The sequence below is a fragment of the Apis laboriosa genome, unplaced genomic scaffold (genome assembly GCF_014066325.1).
Source record: "Apis laboriosa isolate Shangri-la unplaced genomic scaffold, ASM1406632v1 scaffold13_cov153, whole genome shotgun sequence".
Classification (NCBI taxonomy): Eukaryota; Metazoa; Arthropoda; class Insecta; order Hymenoptera; family Apidae; genus Apis; species Apis laboriosa.
Genome location: NW_025221370.1, coordinates 4,714,841 through 4,733,567, shown reverse-complemented (window position 1 = coordinate 4,733,567; position 18,727 = coordinate 4,714,841). Strand labels below are relative to the sequence as shown.

Below are 18,727 nucleotides of genomic sequence, written 5' to 3'. Positions count from 1 at the left end.
ATTGGAATAAAGCTCGAAGGGAAGGCACGATTTTAAGGCGGTTATCGAAACCGCTATTGTTATCGGTGTCGTTGATAATAAAGCCACCGATGTAACGTACTGCATACTCAGCTAGAATTTTAAATGCTCTTTAGCTGTGCAATAGTCGTTCACCTGGTCGGTTCAATAACCCTTTTCCTAATAAAAAACTGAGGAAGAGGCATATATATATATATATATATACTCAAGTGCAGATAGGTATATAATATTTCTCGCAAAGTAAAAGATTAAAACGAAAGTATACACGGTGCGTATAAAAAAAATTCCCTATCCATTGGAAATTTATTTTTCGAACGAGGAAATGGTCTCAAACAGTTAATCCACTGTTCCCATATTTTCCATTCTGTACATTTTATTTCGTTAAAATTATCAAAAGATAACTTTTCGAAATTCTAAATATAATTTAGAATTCCAAATTATCTTAAGAACTTTGCTTTTTTTAAAAAATCCTTTTATCTATTTTCGAAATTTGCAACGCGAAACAAAGAATATTATTTATTATCAAACTTTTAGCGAATGGAATCGAGTTTGATCGATTCTTGGTCGCGGGGAAGATACAGTCGCCATAGGAACGGGAACTTCCATTTATGGCCGATGTCGCGGCAAAAATTGCAGCGTATTTTCATCGTCGAGGTTATGCTTTGCGGTTCCGCGGTTCTACGCGCTTATTCGCGACACGATTGAATCCCCCGAATACCAAAAATGATCGAAACGCCGTGCACATGCGAGAAAAAGAAGGAGATGGAGAAGGAGGAACGAACCGATGAGATTTATCGGACGTGCAATCTTCCGACACGATTTATGTATCCTCGTAAGTGTGTGTGTAATTTATTAACACGACATTTTTCATATTTTTAACGAGTTACATGATCTTAATTATATAGCTTGATCGAATCTCGTCGACGACAGATCGGTCGATAAGTAAGTATGTATTTTAACGTGTATTTTTCTTTCCTTCTTTCTTTCTTTTTTTCCTTTTTCTTTTTCTCTTTTTCGAGGAAAGGATTCCGCTCGAATGTTTTATGCAGTTCGTCGAATCGGTTCGCAGATTGATTTCGCGTGTAAAGTGTATACGACAAGAAATTCCTCGTATAGCTGAAACGATAACGTTCTGCTATTAATAAGTCGGTATTGACGATCGTCGAAGCTTATCGGGGGGATACGTACATTTTTGCACATGTCACTGAAACCTTTTCACAAGATAGGACTTGTTCAACCACGTACGTAACACGTGTGGCATTTTCGTTCGTTAAATCGGATGTGCGATCTTTCAGTAAACAGATCGACTTGCTTTCTTGATTGAGAAACGAAAGAATGATTTCACATACGTGTCGAAATATCTACGCCGTGAATTTGTATTCGTACACGTAGTTCATGACTGCGGAAAGTATTTATATATACATATATATATATATATTGTTGTATCTAACACGAAATATATTGTCGTAAATATACAACGCGAATATGCATTTTTCACACATGACTAAGACGATATTAAAAATGAAAATGCGGAAGATAACGGAAGCATTTTTTTTTGTATCGTATTCGTATAAAAGATACGAATCGTCAAATTAACGAACGCCGCATTCCAATTTCTATCGTCTCGAGAAATACTGCAATGGTAATCCAGACCAGTTAAAGAAAAATAACTTGGCTGCCTTGGAAGCCTCGAATCGCGAGATCAGATCGCGAAACGTTTGGTCCATAAAAATGCAGAGAGAAACATGGGAACAGATGCCTCGTCTCGCTAAAAAAAGAAGAAATAATTTCACGGAAATGATGAATTTTTAATATCGATACGAAGAAACTGGCTGACTTTTGGGCGGCGCTCAATCGTTTGATCTCTCGTTAAAATTGAATCGATTCAAGATGAAAAAACACGGTTAACGTCAAATCAACCGTAATCGACCATCGACAGAAGAGAAAGGAGCTACTGTTCGATCGAAACAGTAGAGGGAATTGCGCGTTTAAAAAAAACGAAGGAAACGTGGAATTTGCAGAGAAATTGTAGGTGGAGTTGTAATACGTACACGCTGTATATACGGATGATATATTTATCGAATGGTATCTGAGCAACGGTGACCGTTTCAGTTTGTTCCGTTGGCTGCACATCGAGACGCGATCCCTCGTTCAGTAAGCATCCAGCATCTCTCTGCGTACCATGTGCTGCTTCCTCTTGCTCGTTTATCTCTTCTTATCGGTCACCGCTCGAGACGTGAGCGCGGAGGAAGCGGACTGCCAAGTTTATAATCATCTTTACGTTTGCCTGGGCAACAGCGTGCTGCACAGCGTCGCGTTCGAGGATGTGAACGCGGTGCAAACGATCGAGGATATAGAGCTTCATCTCGAGGGCCTCGGGATCCAGGATATCGCCAAGGACGCTTTCCTCGAGGTGGCCAACTCGTCCGCCCTCTACATTCGCGACAATCAATTGTCCAAGATTTTTAAACACTACTTCGCCGATTTGGACCAATTGACGTATCTCGATTTGAAGAACAACAGCATAAGGGACATAGAGGATGGCTCGTTCGCCAATTTGGACAGTTTGGAGACGCTGATATTGGATTACAATGACATGATCGCTTTCCGCCCCGGTATGTGGAAAGGCCTGGTGGATCTCCACGAATTGTACGCAACGAATAATAAAATCGCGTTGAGGAGGAACATGTTCAAAGGTCTGAGACACTTGGAGACTTTGGCGTTGGATTGTAACGAGATCAACGAGATACCGATCGGCGCGTTCAACGGGCTGCCCCATATCGATCTTCTTTATCTGTCGAGAAATAAAATCTCGTCCCTGCAATTGGAGGTGTTTCGCGGATTAAGCGAGATCAACGAATTGGATCTGGGGCGAAATTCGTTGAGAAGCGTGTCCGGTGGAATATTTCGTTATCTCAGGAATCTAAATTCATTGTGGCTGAACGGGAATCAGATCGTCATGATTAAGGCGGACACTTTCGAGGGGCTGGACAATCTGTTGCTCCTGTTCTTGAACAGCAACAACCTCCGTTTCGTGGACATGTCCGCTTTCGCCAGGATGAAGAATGTTACCGTCGATCCCGGCTTCAAGATAGCCGGGAGGACGATGGACAATGTTTCAAACGTGCAAGGACGATTCCGTTGTAACAACGTCGCGTATCAGTTGCCGTACGAGTGCACGGAGATTGGACCTCAGGTTCATTGATGCATAAATTACCTGGAGTATAACCAGTGCCGGTTTGATATAGAAAACGCCTTGTCCATTCTTCGTATAATGTTTGTTTGAGAATTCCAAATCAGTGACCATCTTTTTTTTCTCTAGGTTTTTCTTTTCTTTTTTTTCATTAATTTTATTTTATTATAATTCCATTATAATTCCATTATAATTCCAACGCGAATATACACATGTGAATATACCGATTTCCTTTCTTCTTACGGTGTGAGTTTTCTTCAAAAAAAAGTGCAAAAGAGTTGTTTAGAGAATTGAGAGAATTCTCCATTTCTCAATTCGTTTCACAATTATTTTTTTTTTTTTTTTTTTTGTAAAAGATTTTCTATCGTCGCTTCGCAAATTTTTGTTTTGGACGGTACTGTCGTACACAAGTCAACAATGATTCGTGTAAAATATTAGCAAATATTTTATTAGAAAAAAAAAAATGTAAAAATAGACAAGGGAGAAGGATATCATCCATCTATCATAGGGATAGAGAACAAAATCTTTATCCGATAAAAGATCGTTTTTGCAGGAGTGTTCAAGGGATATCGACAGGACGAAACTCCCCTACCCCATCCTTGTTACAGAAGCACGGCGATGGATTACGGATGGTACGCGCCGACGATTCACACCGTGCCAACCTCTTATTACCCACGAGATAATTCTTTCAGCATAAATCAAGGACGCGGTGGGATGTATCGTAATTGTTCCTTGAATACGGTATTGGATAAAAGCAGAGTTTAAATTTCTCGCACGTTTCAAATTCTCACATTTGATTATCTCTAAAATAATTTTCGTAAAGAAAATGCGTTAATTAATACGACTAATCGTACACGTGATGTATTTATTAAATCTCTTGAAAATGTAACTTCTCGTAATTCTCGTGTATTAAACTTTGACGATCGGATCGAATGATAATCGACAAATTGTTATTCTCGCGTTAAAATTATGTACACATATCATGTATTTTGACAACGAAATCATCGATTGTATGAAGAATTAATGTCGATCGATTCCAATATATAATTTCGAAGAGATGGAAATATATTAATTTAAATAATTTAAATAATGCTTTAACGATTTTTTGTTGAGAGAAGATGAGCGAGATGTAATCGAAGCAAGAGAGAACAAATTATAAACGTGCATATAGATTCAGATATATTATGTTCTTCGAACACTTGATACACATGTACTTTAGAAAGAGATATAAACGAACATTGTTGTAATAGCGAAATAAAAAAAAATATCAAGTATATGGAGACTCATAATAAAAGAAAAAATATGTACGATATCTTAATAATTAATAAACTTTCCAATTTTATATATATATATATATAAAAGAAATAAAAATTCAAATCTCGTATATTCAATATTTAAAAATTAAGAGATAAGGTTGTAATATTGAAAATTCATAAGTATAATATTTTATTATTTTTTTTTTTTATTGTTACAGTTTAGCTTACGTATCGCAGTAATCGTATTTCAACCAGAACCTAGTCGGGCCACGCAGAGTTACAAAGAGTGTCCCGAAATCTAGCACGGAATCGAAAGTCGTTTTCTCCCTTTCGATCGTTATGTTATTGGGATAAGTACAATATCGTAAACGCTCACTAACGTTTGTTTCTCCGTTTTACAGGATTACTTGATCGGGATTCTTTTTTTTTCTTTTTTTTTTTTTTTTTCTCATCAATTCATCAAGAAAGTTTAATAATCTGCGTTACTCGACTTCGGAAGTATATTAATAACATCTTATAACTTTTTGAGTGCATGCCATTCGTCCATTACGCTGCATTAGTATGATCATCATAGTGGTAAATGTTTAACTCTTCAACATATATATTTTTTATGTATATATATATATATATAATATATTTATATATTTATATATTTATAAATGTGTGTACATAACACAATGAGATAGCTCAATTCGTTAAAGAGTTCTTAATATTTCAATGTCTTAACAACCATAACGACATCCAAAACGTTTCGATAAACGTTTCACCAATGTCCAATATGGCAAATATTTATTTATTCATTTATTTATTTATTTATTTTTTTGTTGGTATGCAATGGATGAATACACAATTCTAGTCGAAGAAACTCTGTTAACGTTATGTGTCCGTGTCGTCAGTTTTAAGGGGCCCACGTCGAAAGTCTTACGGAGACACCATAAAGATATTCCACATCTGATAGCGCAGCGTTAAACCGGTATATCGAAGAATATATGTGGAAACACGCGACAATTTTCGTCCAACAATTTTCCACCTCTTATCATCGAGAACATTTCTCGACGAGTGGAAAATCGTACGAGATAGAAATCGGCGCGCAATCGATATATAAAATCTCTTTGAATCGAATCATCTCGACGAGTATCGGATACAACATGGATCACAACATCGATCGAAATTTCGAATTAGCGGAAAATATTCGATATCCAAACGGTGGACGAATTCCAAACGGAGATATTAAAAGTACACTCGAGAGTAGTTGTATAATATCCTCCAGCATCTTTCATACTCCTTTTGGCATCCACGATTCGTTGGAATCGTCGTCACGAGCCAGTCAATATTCGTTCCATCGTCGCGATAGACGCGACGACACGATGACGAAGACACTCGATCCCCGATGAAAATTTGATTAAGGCCATGAAATGATCACCGGGCATCGAGCATCGCCCGCCATCACGAGGAAGACTCCCTTGATGTTCCATGAAACGGCGTGCTCGTTACCTACGACCACCCCGGCTTATCGATATACGATCCCTCGAAAGGGCATCGTTTCACCTCGGCCACTCGCGATAGGATAGAAAACGGTCGAAAAACCGTTTCCGTGATATCTCGAACAAGTTGGAACGATCTTGTTAGCCATCCACCCGTAATGCCTTCCAACGAAATAAAGCGGCGGTAGGATCGGTAACGAGCACTCGACGTGCACCCAACACCGATATCTCTTTCACACATGCCCTCTCGTATCTCTATACACAAACCTATACATTGTACTACGTTTTATTTCTTCTCTCCGTATTTCTAAATGTATGCTTGCGCTTACGCGGTACGCTTACTGGATTAGAGCTACCCCCAATATTTACTTCTGATGAATCCTTAACAGCTAAAACGATGACAGATAGAACTCGCATTTTACTCGCATTTAATTAAACATCCTTCCCTTTTTTCCATTCCTTCCTTCCTTCCTTCCTTCCTTCCTTCCTTCTCTTATTCAACGGTTACAGTTAAAAGGTATTAATATAAACGGTCGTACGATCGGAGAATTTTTCGGTTAATAATCGGTGTATAACGTGATATAATTCGAGCGATCGTTGCCTCCACGCGTGAGCCGTGCCGCGATCCACGATCGATTTCGCGTACCGATGATTTCGTTGTTCGTCGCGATGATCTTGTGATCAACGCGCGCTTGGGAAACACACATCCGTGTGTTTCAACGCGGTCTTGAGTACGAGAGAAGGAATAATACGAGGAAACGTGATCGACGAAGCGGCACACGCGACTTTTGTGCGCGATCCAACGATCGAACTCGGGACGTTTTTTTGGTGTTGGCTGGCATCGCTATGAACGCGATCGAATAAAAGAGAGAGAAGTATTCGTCCATCCATAATTTCGACGGTTCGATCGCGCGGATTTTCTTCAAGGGAAATGTTCTAATTAAATAATTTTTCTTTTTTTTCTTTTTTCTTTTTTTCTTTTTTTTTTCTTTCACGGCGCATCTGGGATACGCGCGCCGCGAAACAGAACATCGAGATTAATAACTAACTCTACTCTCTCACATTTGTCTCGTACGAGTAAACGCTCGTATGGCGTCTATTCCGTAATATATATATATATATTATATATATTGTCGTACAATTGATATCGAATGTTGGCGTGACAGAGGCACGTCCCGTGCCACCGGTGGCTCTCCGCTCGAAGATCGAGAATCGGATCTATGAGACGCTTTTTTTCGTCGGCGCGCGAGGACGTTCCATCTTCGTTTCCCGTTTTAAACTTTTGTATTCGCTTCTCTCCTCGGATTATAATAACGTTTCTGACCGATTTTACAATTAATTAGACCTGAAGACATCCTTGAAACCTTACAAGGACGCTTTTACACGTCCCCGCGAGAACAATAGACTGGTTCCTCTGTTGTTCGTCCGGGGTGATTAGCTACAACTGTCGCGTATCATTATAGTTATTACATAATGTATATATATGTATGTATGTATGTATGTATATATATATATATATAATATGTCGTGTATATAATATTCTTGTATCGAGAGTACGAGTGTTGTGTTAATGTGATATTATGATACATGTGGACTAGCACTCATTGAAATCAAGGAGGTAACATACGGTTACATATAGAGCCTACCGTACCGTAACTAGCCTACGATGATAATCTCACCTTAACGATCCGTTATTTCCTTTTAATTTCGTTTAACGCTATTGTTTAATCTTTAAGTTCGTTACACAGAGACATTGAATAATAAAGTAATTAAGAGACGATGACGAGCGCTCGTTCGCCTCGACCATCGTGGCGAAACCGTGGATCCCCGTGCCATTGATGATATCCGGCTAAATTCTATTCGCGCGACGAGGAGATTGCTTCGATAATTATTCATCCCTTCCACGATTCGTTGTAACGATTTCTCGTAATAATAATATCTTGGTGTTTCGTTTCACTGTTTCACGGGAGAATAAGCGTTGGAGAAGAATTTGGAGGGAAACAAGGAAGAAGGAAGAAGCAAGTAAGCAAGTTAAAGGAATCTGATTAACATTAGATCGGGAAAATTGATTTGAGCGAAGATGAATATCGTGTATTTATAGGTATTTAATGAAACGAGATTTCATTCGTGTATTTAAATGAAAACGGTAAGCGGGAAGGGAAAGCAACGAGGCACTAAATCGGCATTCGAATGCCATGAGCTGGAATCGCCAATTCTGATTGGCACGAGGCACGGTCTCGCCTCGACGTGTGATAACGTTATAACGCCCGTTGTACGTATCTCTACCTTTTCTTCGGCGGAGATGCTCCTGGAACGTATATTTCTAAGCGTGTGTGTGTATGTGTGTGTATGTGTGTGTGTATTCTAATCTATTCACGATCGAATGCGTTTCGAAGCTTCGTCACGCGGTTCTTTCGAATCGAGATTGTGATCTTGGATCGAGTTGGGTCGAGTGAAAGAAGCCTCGAAACGACGACGATAACGCAATATCGAGTTCTCGTTAGCGTTATCATCGCGAGTTTGCTTCGATTTCTTTTCGTTTCTTCTTTCTTTTCTTTTTTCCTTCCCTCCTTCCTTCCTTCTTTCCTTTCTTTCTTTCTTTCTTTCTTTCTTTTTTTTTTTTTGGTTTTTTTTATTTTCTTTCTTATGATTTTTTGTTTTTTACTTTTTTTTTGGTTGGAACTTATATCTACGATGTCGTTATCCAAGGCATCTAAATTAGTTCCACGATCTTAAAGTAACTCTATGAATGGTAAATTCTTAACCAACAACGGTATTACGGTGACGCAAGGATCCTAAGTAGATTAGCTTAATTGTAATATTATTATTTTCTTTTTTTTTTTTCCGGCAAGAAGGAAACAGAGATTTTGAACGAGGAGATTTTAGGCGCGATAGAGCGCCAATTTTTATAAAAGATCTCTCGCTGTGTGTAGCGAGAGAGGCGGTGTACGCGAATCTTTTACATCGAAATTAAAAAGATCTATCAGCTTACTATAAAGTTTCCACCGACACACGCGGTGGCGCTACGACGAAATAAAAAAAAAGTGACGCCTAACACGAAAACACGATCAAAACCTAATGGAAAGGTGTTGTAAACAGGCTGCTGCTCACTACATCACACGGGCACTAAAAAACAAATTACAAACTCGTCGATCGAAGATTCTTGCGAAGCATGATCGAGCAATTGTTAAAAATGCATAAACGATGTGAGCTTTCTTGCTTTTTGTTCGGTTTTTGTTACACTGAATCGATCATCCGCTCGATCCGTCCTCGACAAACGTCTTCATAATTAATTCGATAATAATGGTATCTCTGATCTCGGGTAATGATTAACCGCACGTAGAACAATCAAGGTGATGATTGAAATTAAATCGATAATTGAATCGTCTAATCGTTTTTTACAATTTTTTCATTGAAAATATCGCGATAAATCGCGATAACAATTGACGATCGACAATCAGATCCACAGATTTATTCGTTGGAACAATAATCTTGTACAAAAGGAGATATTGGGTTAAAACGTTGCACAGAAACGTTGTTATCGGATTTTCTCACAGATGATCGTTACCCGGTTCGATTCCGCTTATAATAATTTCGCTTCCTATGAAATGGATAACCGCTAACATTTCTTCCAAAAAAAGCGTGCTCGCTAAAATCGCTAGTCGTCGTAGATAATCGGTAGTCAATGCCGTTTATTCGTCTAGAGATTGCAACAACACCTGAACCCAACTGCCTCTTCTAACTGTCGTCTTTTTTTTTTTTTCTATTTCTTTTTTTTTTTTTCTTTTTTTTTTTCTATCCTACCTAGTGCTTAAACTTGCACCCCTGAGATATTCGTTATCTTTAACCTTGTCTACGTATCAGTACGGATTCTGTAGGGATCGAATTCGTCCATTTTTAAACGAATCTATCGAGCTTTCTCTCCTTTTTTTTTTATTTTTATTTTTTTTTTTTATTTTATTTTATTTTATTCTTTTTATTTATTTATTTCGTTCGCATCGTGGCGTCAGCTCGGAAAGCAGTTTATCTCGTTTCATCTGGGTGGGTTTTTTTTTTGTACTTCGTCGCGTACATCGCGACAATTTTCCAGGTTTTCGGTAAAGATTGTCCAGGATTTTATTTTCGCGGGTCTGTTTTCTTTAAACGTCGCGTTTATTCCCGTTAAAGTTTATTAGCTTTCCAATGTCGTAGTAGTAGTAATAGTAGTATTAATAGTTTTTACTATCTCTTGCAATTATTATTTCAGATTTCTGAACTATACGTGTCGTGGAATCAGGCAGCCTTTTAGCAGTCTATCCTCTCACGACTCTAAACTCTCTGTTTAAATTCTACCTCCTCCTCCATAATTGTCCTGCCCTACGAATAATGGAAAAATGAAAAAAAATGAAAACACATCCCTTAAAGTATCGTCTTTCAAGTATCGGTAATTCCAACATTCTATTTCTCGCAATATTATTATCACTCTGATTATCTCAGCTTGAAGCTAAAAACTAAGTCCTTAAATTTGAAACGCTAATAACTCACAATATTCTGCTCTACTCTCCTGCCACGACTCTAAAACTCTTTTAAACTCTACTTTAAGTTTACTCCTCTACGTATCATTGCCTCGGTCGTTGAATAATCGGTGAATAATGGAAAGAGAATCGAAATACAAATGATAAGCGAAGGTGGGTTCTAAGATACGAATTGACGAATTGAAGAACGGAAGAGAAGAATATGCTTGATCGATTATCTTTGCTACAGCGAATATCGACGAACGGATAAGAGGATTGTTCGATCGAAACTTAACTTCGCTTGTTGTTGATCGTAAACTTGGACGGTGTACCTGCACTTATCCACATGATATTTTGAGATGCGTGGCTGAATCAACAAGCAAGCTCGTTGCAACGATGATCATATGCGAGAAGGGTAAAAACGATGGGGTGCACGCGTTTTCGAGGTGTATAAAAAGTACAAACAACATAGAGATCTCGTGATTAAGTGCAACGGTGAACGTGTACGTGTCGTACGTTTATTTTTTTTCTGTACTCTTTGAAACGCGTACTTTTGGACTGCTTCGAATCGGGTGAGAAACAGGTGACAAGAAGGGCACTTAAGTTATCAAGGCACATCAAAAACCAAACCATCGGACGTCTATTACATATCGAAATTAACTCGTGACTCGTGGATTCCGTTTTAATTCATCGTCGATGTTTCTCTCTTTTCTCTCTCTTTCTATCTTTCTCTCCCTCCTTTTTCTTTCAACGGATAACTAACTTATCAACTAAAGCTAGATACACACACAGGGAGTATCCGATCGATATATAATTGTGCAATAGAGAGGATGGACTAAATTCACGTCTTTGCGTTTATCGTTTGCATAACCTCGTTCTAATATTTCTAAAATTCAGTACGTGCAAAGCACTGTCGATGTGTTCCGTGAAATCGAGAGAAGAAAAAATGGAAACGAAAGAAGGCAATACACGTTCCTTTGTATACGATCCTACGCAATCCCCTCCCTCCACTGTATCCTCGCGCAATTGACAAAGGTGTTCGAGGGAAATGAAAATTGTGAATTAAAATGTTTCGTGAAATCATCGTGAAACCGAGGGTATTAACGGAATATTAGAAACGCGTTGGAAATTGTTCTCGTTCCTTTCCAAAGCTGACACCACGAAGTCCATTCGTCGAATACGGCCTTATCAGCCCTTATGCTAAGGTAAATTGAGATCATTGGATAAAGAAGTTTCGTTCCCTCTCTTTTCCTTATCTTTTTCTTTTTTTTTTTTGTTTTGTTTTGTTTTGTTTTCTTTCTTCCTTCGTCATCGTCGATCGATTTTTTTTTTTTTTTTGATTCAATCCTTGAATCCTTTTCGATTCCGTGCACCGAATCAAAGGAGTTCGAACCTCAAACGGATAAAGTCAGAAAAATGAGGAAACGCGAGATTATATTTGCAGATCGTCAAAAAAATTTGCTTGGTGTGACCCGGATTTTTGCCAGGATTTCGCAAAAATCGCGATTACTGAATGCCCATGTAATAACATTTTATCTTTTTATCATTCTTGCGGCGACTAGTGGCCGCGTTTCCCTTTCGCTTCCCGTTCCTAGTTTCACGAACCCGTTTCTTTTTTTTTTTTTTATTACATTTTGATTTCATCGGTAATGTTCTTAAAGCCTACGGAACAACGAACATCTCGTTTTTCGTGAATTTTCAGCAAGCGAGCATTGCCGAATCTCTCCCCTTTTCTTTTCTTTTCTCTTTCTTTACGAAATGATTTGTACACGTGTGTGCGTGAAAATTTAAGAAAAAGAAGCAGTTCGTCATCGGAATTGCAGGACAGTTTTCAACATCGAGATGCTCACTACTGTTCGAGACGATGAATTTTCTTTTTTTTCTTTCTCTCTCTTTTTTTTTTTTTTTTTTTTCTTTTTCAACAATCCAAATCGAAAGGCCGTCGGTCGAGCGAGTTTATTTTTTAGCGGGCCGAAATTTTAATTTTTTCTTTCAAAAAACGGACCGACGACTCTGCGGAATAAATTTTCCTCTTCTCGAGTCCCGTTTAATCCAAAACGTTTTGCGCTGTTCACATGCACGATGTCAAAGTACTGCCCGGTCTCGAAATCTTAATGACTATTTGTGCGCTTAAGATACAGACTCGTCGATCGTGTTCTTCGAATGGTCGGCGCGTTTCTTCGAAATCGAGATTTTTTCTTCTTTTTTTTTTTTTCTTTTTTTTTTTTCTTCTTTTCTTTTTCACGCGGCGATCGATCGATACAGAAGTCTTCTCTAGCCAAATGTTCAGTATTAATAATGCCCGAATCTCCTCTTTTTTTTGTTTTCCTCAATCATTGTATTGAATGACGTCGGTTTACAAATACTTTTTAATAATTTTACAAATATGTATTTTACTGCAGGAATTTCCATCACCCGTTTAAATTTATAACCCATCGTTTTTTTTTTTCTTCTTTTTTTCCCTCCCCCTACCTCTCTCCCCGCTTTCGTCTCTCTCTCTCTCTCTCCCTCTCTCTCTCTCTTTTTTTTCTTTTTTCTTTTTTCCCTCCCCTTCACTTTCCCGTTCCCTCGCCTTTAGACAATGCTATTAATCGAAAGTTAAGCCTAAAAAGTGGACGCCTGAAGTAAACTCGGATGAGGAGATGACAGGGGCCTATGGTATCTGTTGCCTGTTGGAATCGAAAAACCAAGTGGCGGAGTTCCCGTAAACGAGACGAGTGTATGCAGAACGGATACGTCGATGGTAACGAAACATAACCGGACACACTTGGAAAAGTATTCATTTTTATTATTATTATTATTATTATTATTATTATTATTATTATTGTTATTATTATTTTCCCTCCCCCCTTTTTTAATCATTTCTTTTTAACCTGAGAGAATTTTCCCTAACCGACTATGTTGTAAATGCTGAATAATACATCGAATACATAGAATCTACTATACGATTTATTTTTTTTTTTGTTTTTTACTCTTTTTTTTTTTTAATATACATAAACGACCACGACCTTATCTCTTTTTTTTTTTTTTTAAACCCCCGTTTAATTTTTGCTCACCCACCCCTTATCGAAAATACGTTAGTATTAATAATATTCGAAACCGATGCTTTAATTACGCGGTATTTAAGATTATTAATAATAATAATAATTAAGTATTGGGTAATAGCGATTAGCGAGAATTTCTAGAAGGAGAATAAGTTCTCTTTTCGTTTCAATTAATTCAAGGATAAGAGAGAAATTAATCGAGAAACGAGTTGTTGTCAAATGAGATTTCAAAGAGTTATGTTTAGGTTTATACACATCGCCGTGGACCGTTAGCAAAATTTACATCGTTACACAGCGCCCGGTGTGGGACGCGAGCGTCATTTAAATCAGCTTGACGATCTGCAAATATATCCTCGTCGTGCCTCATTCAATCCATTCTCGATATTTCCATTCCGATAATTCATTTCGAATCGACCCAAAAAAAAAAAAAAAAACACGAAACTGTCAATTTTATTTCCTCAAAAAAAAGGAAGAAAAAAAGATCCTCGTAATTACGAATACTATCCATATCGATTACTAATATTATAAAAGAACAAGAAAAGAAATATGATTCATCGAATATAGCACGTTTCTTAACTTCGTACCAAATTTTAAATTTATAACAACGATTCTTCGCCTCCTTCGTTTCAGTGCACAAAAATTCGTCCCAAAAATTTACATGTCTCCAAAGATTCCTGCGAACGTTTTCCGAAGATTCTTCATGGTATCCTCGGTGTCCTCGCTTTGTGATTGGCTACCTTGTCTGTGGAAAGGTACTCTCGATGTTGGAGCTTCGTCTTGGCGTCGACCGACCGACGGCGCGCTGCTCACTGTACTCGATTGCGATGCTGGGAAAACGTTATCAATTGGTACGTCAAATTTAAAACACGACGAAGTAATTAATAATAATAATAATAATAATAATAATTCGAAACCTTGGGAGTCGCGTCGTTGCAGCTGATGGTGGCTGTCAGAGGTGGTTACGTCGCCGGCCACTGCCGTCATCGAGCCTACCGAACCCAAGCTTCCTATGCTAGCCATCGATCCCATGCTCCCGTGCGATCCCAAGGGAGCTGTTGGCGGTACGACGCGATCCTCGACGGGACTCGTCGCTTGGCTCGAGCCGGACATCGATCCTCTCGATGTTGTTTTCGTCAAAACGCTCGGCGGCCGGCAAAATGCCTGCATATATTTTATTCAGAGTGAAAAATAACGGAAAATTGGGCGAGAAGGAATGGATTTAAGGAAAAAGGAAAAGAAAAGAAAAGAAAGGAGGAGGAGATAGACAATAGATAATTTAAAGATAGGTATATCCAAGCTTATTCTGGATCTGTTCTGAGAGAGAGAGAGAATGAGACGGCATGTTTGTTTGTTTCTTTTTTTTTTTTTCTCTACCTGCATTTTAGCGGTGACGAGATCGGCGATGTGGCGACGATCTTCCTCCTGCGAGTCTCCCATTAACGATAACGCGCTATCGTTCACTTCGATTATGTACTCTCGGCCATCCTTGCCGACCAACAGCTCGATCGCGCAGATGTCCAACCCGCCGAACAATTGGGCCACCTGGTCGACCCAGGCGCGATGTCTTTCACTCACGGCTAATTGCTCCAACATCGCCGAACCGGTGTTAGATTTCCAGTTTCCGCTTATGCTCTTCCGCCTGGAGAGGAACGATCACGCGCTCGTTAATCAAGTATCTTGCTACTCTTGGATCCTCTCCACCCATTAACTCGAAGGGTTTAACCGATAGCCTCGATCAACGAGGTGTGGTGGTAACGGAGAGTGGTAATTTTTTTCATTCGAGATTCTAATTTAAAAAATGACGATGGAAAGAATTATTTCTCAAGGAACGAGGAAAAGGAATGAGGAAGAAAAAATTTATTTTCTCTTACGTATTATCGAATTACGCGGTGAAAAAAAAATAGAATCGGAATCGAAATTTGTTCCGGTATTATTACGTAATCCACGTTTCGCCATCCAGTCGAGGGTTAAGCCACACGTTTTCTAATTTCCATGTGGACAAGCGACTCGGTAACATTTACAACGACAGATCGGCGGGATCGATCCGGCGATACTCATATCGCGATACTCACATGAACGCCTTGTAGTTATTGCCTATTTTCTGCACGTGGACGTCGTATTTGGTATCGACATACGGTTCCGACGTGCAGTAAGCGTTGGCCAAAGCAGCCAAAGAGGCGAGATCTAGAAACTCTTGATTCGTCTCGGCACGGGCTTTTCCCACTCCTCCGTGGGCGTGTCCAAGTTTCACCACGACCGGATAACGAGATGCACTCACCTGTAAAAAGAAAAAGAAAACAAGAAAGAAAAAGATGATCCGTTCTTATAGAGGAGAATTGTAACAGGTATATATTCGATCGAATCGAATTTCTTCTTCTCCATTGTCGTCAATGGACCTCGCTTGTAAGATCTCGTAACTACGTTATGATGTGGAACCCATATTCGATACGTTTCCCGTAGGAAGAAGTCTTTCGAACCGGATATAAATCCGTGGCGTTGATCATCTCGAATCGGGTCGGGAATGCAGTGGAAGGAAGAAATATACTGGTTTTACGACGAAAAGTAGCGAAATTAATCTCGATACAATTTTCTCGATGCAATTTCAACATGGCACTCAAAGATCTCTGCACGGAGAATCGATTAACAATGCACGCTTATTCTGCATTCCGCTCTAATCGGCGAGAACCAGTCGGATGGGACGCCTACAGCAATATCTGGGGCCGGTCTTCAATAATCGAATACATTAACCGACATCTATGGATGAAGATCAAAGTCAGCCGATACGCAGGCGGTTGATTAAGCAGTCCACGATATTCGCGTGGGACGGGAGGGATTATTAAATCGTTGACGATGCCGCGACTCTCGTTGCATCCGTCCAACGCGATTAAAAAACGATCCTACGAGGATAGTGTGATCTTTGAGACGATATAGTAGTGAAAATATATATATATATATATTTATAGCGTGAAAACGTGGACGTCGTACCGTTGAAATACCGATCCGATCCTCGAAACGATGAGGAAACGGAGAGTTCGAAAATCGTGCACTCCCGTCCAATCCTACCGGTTTCGATCCTGATAATCGCAGAGTAGGATGTCGAGTCACGAATCTCACCCGATTCCACGGTGAGCAAAGGGGGGAGAAAAAAGGGTGAAGGCGGTTAAAATGTGAACGTTCTCTCCCGGTTATCCCGTTACCAGATAACCAAAGAATTCCACGTTAATAGAAACGAATCGAGTGGAATCGAGCGGGAAATTCCTGGTAAAAGCTTAATCCCTTCCATTCTTCCATTCTTCCTCGCGTTTAATTTTTTCTCTTGGAAATGAATTCGTGAATCGATCGAATATTTGTTCGAAACGCGCAATACAGATCTATAGAAACAAATCCAAGTAGCAGAAGTTTCGATAAATTACCTCGGCCTTAACCTTTCCATCCACTATACTGGATGTTGCGTAACAACGCAACGTTGTTTATACATATATATATTTTTTACAATAAAATTATTTTCCACATAAAATTTGATCCGGGAACGGTTAATCGGTTCTCGGAACAAATTCAAGTATAAGTATAAGCCTCGATAAATCAAGATCCGAATACATCTGAGCCTCTCGTTTGCACAATGTTTCACGGATACGGAACGCGCGCGTGTGTATAGGCGTGTGTATATTCAGAAAACTTAATCACGAGACTGTTTACAAACCGGGTTGACGTAGAAAAAGGAAGTGGCTGTTGAACGAATCGTCTCATGGGCGCGCGTCCGGCCACCGCAGGCAGCCAACGCGCTGATTCCCCCCGATAGGCAGTGCTCAAACGTATCGTACCCACGTGTTTATCCCGGCACGTGGGTGTCGCAAAAGTGGCTTTCTGAGCACCGCTGGACGCGTGTCCGTTCCACCGTGGCACGAACACCAACGACGGGGATCAGCGGCGAGGGACACGGAGATAAATCATTTATCGTGCTCGAGGGGACTTTGGAGGACTCCGAGGGGGCAGGCCAGACGTGTACGCAGGGGTGTCACCTTCGATTTTGTTCGTCGTACTTGAACGCACTAAAAATATAATACGGCCTGCTGCGCTCATGGAACGGAATCTTTACATCCGCGGCTTGAAACAATTTTTTTCACGACAACGCGACTTTACTTTTTCGCAAGAGTTTGTTGTGGCGAGATGTCGGTCGATAACCGAGAAAGTATCGAAAGTGAACTCTGCACGATTAACTGATCTCGAAGATAACATTTTTCGTGAGAAATTTTTATCGATGTTTATTGTTGATGGAGGATCAACAATATGGATGGTAAAATCGAGTGGATTGATACGTACATCTAATAACACAATTTCAATTTCGTGAATCGATAAATTTATTAAATGTTTGAGAAATTCAGAAACCGGATACCGATATTCGATTCGATTCGTATTCGATCCTCGAACCGGAGCCTGATTTACAAGTACTCCGATACTCGGGTAACGAGCACGTCCACTTCTAATCGCTCCGGGGTATATATATATATCTCAGAGTTCCGCGGCGAGTTTTTCGAAACGCGGAGAAAAATAATTCGCGTGTTGAGATTGAATCGCGTATACACGCGTAATAAGTATATAATTAATTCCTGTGTAACAACGGTATCGAAACGTGAAGATAAGGAGCGCACGAGCTATCGAATTTACGCGGATCAGCGTGGGGTATAACGGGGGCCGTACAAACATTATCGAGCATATTTTATCAGTCCCTGTTTATCGAGAGCGCTGTGTACGCCAACGGCTCCTCGAATAAAACGCTAATACGATCGAACGATCTGTCCCCGGGGCGTTTCCAAAGACAAAATATGTTTGCCGCAATCTTCCCGGTTCGTTGTTTCGCTAAAGGGGCGAACTATAAAAAGGGCCGCGGGACGTATTAGATGATAGTAATCGTGGATCAAACGGTGATGAGCGGAACCCCCGCGAGCACGTTTCGGCGAATCCCGGATAGGATGGATCGCGGTGCACTCGTGAGGGAGAAGGAGGGCAAACGGCCAAGAAAAATGTAGATCGACGATGCTCGAAACACGAGGGGGAGAGGGGGAGAAAGAGAAACGGAGAGAGGGAGGGTAGACGAAGCGTACACCGGTAAAACGGTGCGAGAGAGAGAGAGAGAGAGAGAGAGAGAGAGAGAGAGAGAGAGAGAGATGGAGGACTGTGGGTGGGTGGCCGGCAGGAGACGCAAAGCGAGCAAAGGTATACACCGATAAAGTGGGGGATG

At 39.9% G+C, this 18,727-nt stretch overlaps 3 protein-coding genes across 4 annotated transcripts in view; 2 read left to right on the top strand and 1 right to left on the bottom strand.

The window, feature by feature from the left end:
* The first annotated feature begins 741 nt into the window (after positions 1-741).
* LOC122720939 (UPF0691 protein C9orf116) lies at positions 742-4,563 on the top strand. The gene is made up of 2 exons (XM_043948061.1): positions 742-850; positions 3,765-4,563. Exons 1-2 carry the CDS (start codon positions 742-744, stop codon positions 3,974-3,976), a joined length of 321 nt encoding a protein of 106 aa, XP_043803996.1. The 3' UTR covers positions 3,977-4,563.
* On the top strand, positions 1,678-3,362 carry LOC122720938 (leucine-rich repeat-containing protein 15-like). The gene has a single exon (XM_043948059.1). It carries the CDS (start codon positions 2,201-2,203, stop codon positions 3,221-3,223), a length of 1,023 nt encoding a protein of 340 aa, XP_043803994.1. The 5' UTR covers positions 1,678-2,200; the 3' UTR covers positions 3,224-3,362.
* A 77-nt stretch (positions 4,564-4,640) lies between the features above and the next one.
* The window catches only part of LOC122721038 (synapsin), a 50,102-nt gene continuing 36,015 nt past the window's right edge, over positions 4,641-18,727 (bottom strand). For both annotated transcript variants that reach the window (XM_043948235.1, XM_043948234.1), the window contains exons 7-10: positions 15,561-15,766; positions 14,863-15,127; positions 14,403-14,649; positions 4,641-14,315 (exon numbers count right to left, since the gene is read on the bottom strand). In XM_043948235.1, coding sequence (XP_043804170.1) covers positions 14,143-14,315; positions 14,403-14,649; positions 14,863-15,127; positions 15,561-15,766 — 891 coding nt within the window. In that variant the 3' untranslated portion in view covers positions 4,641-14,142. The remainder of the gene's footprint in view (positions 14,316-14,402; positions 14,650-14,862; positions 15,128-15,560; positions 15,767-18,727) is intronic.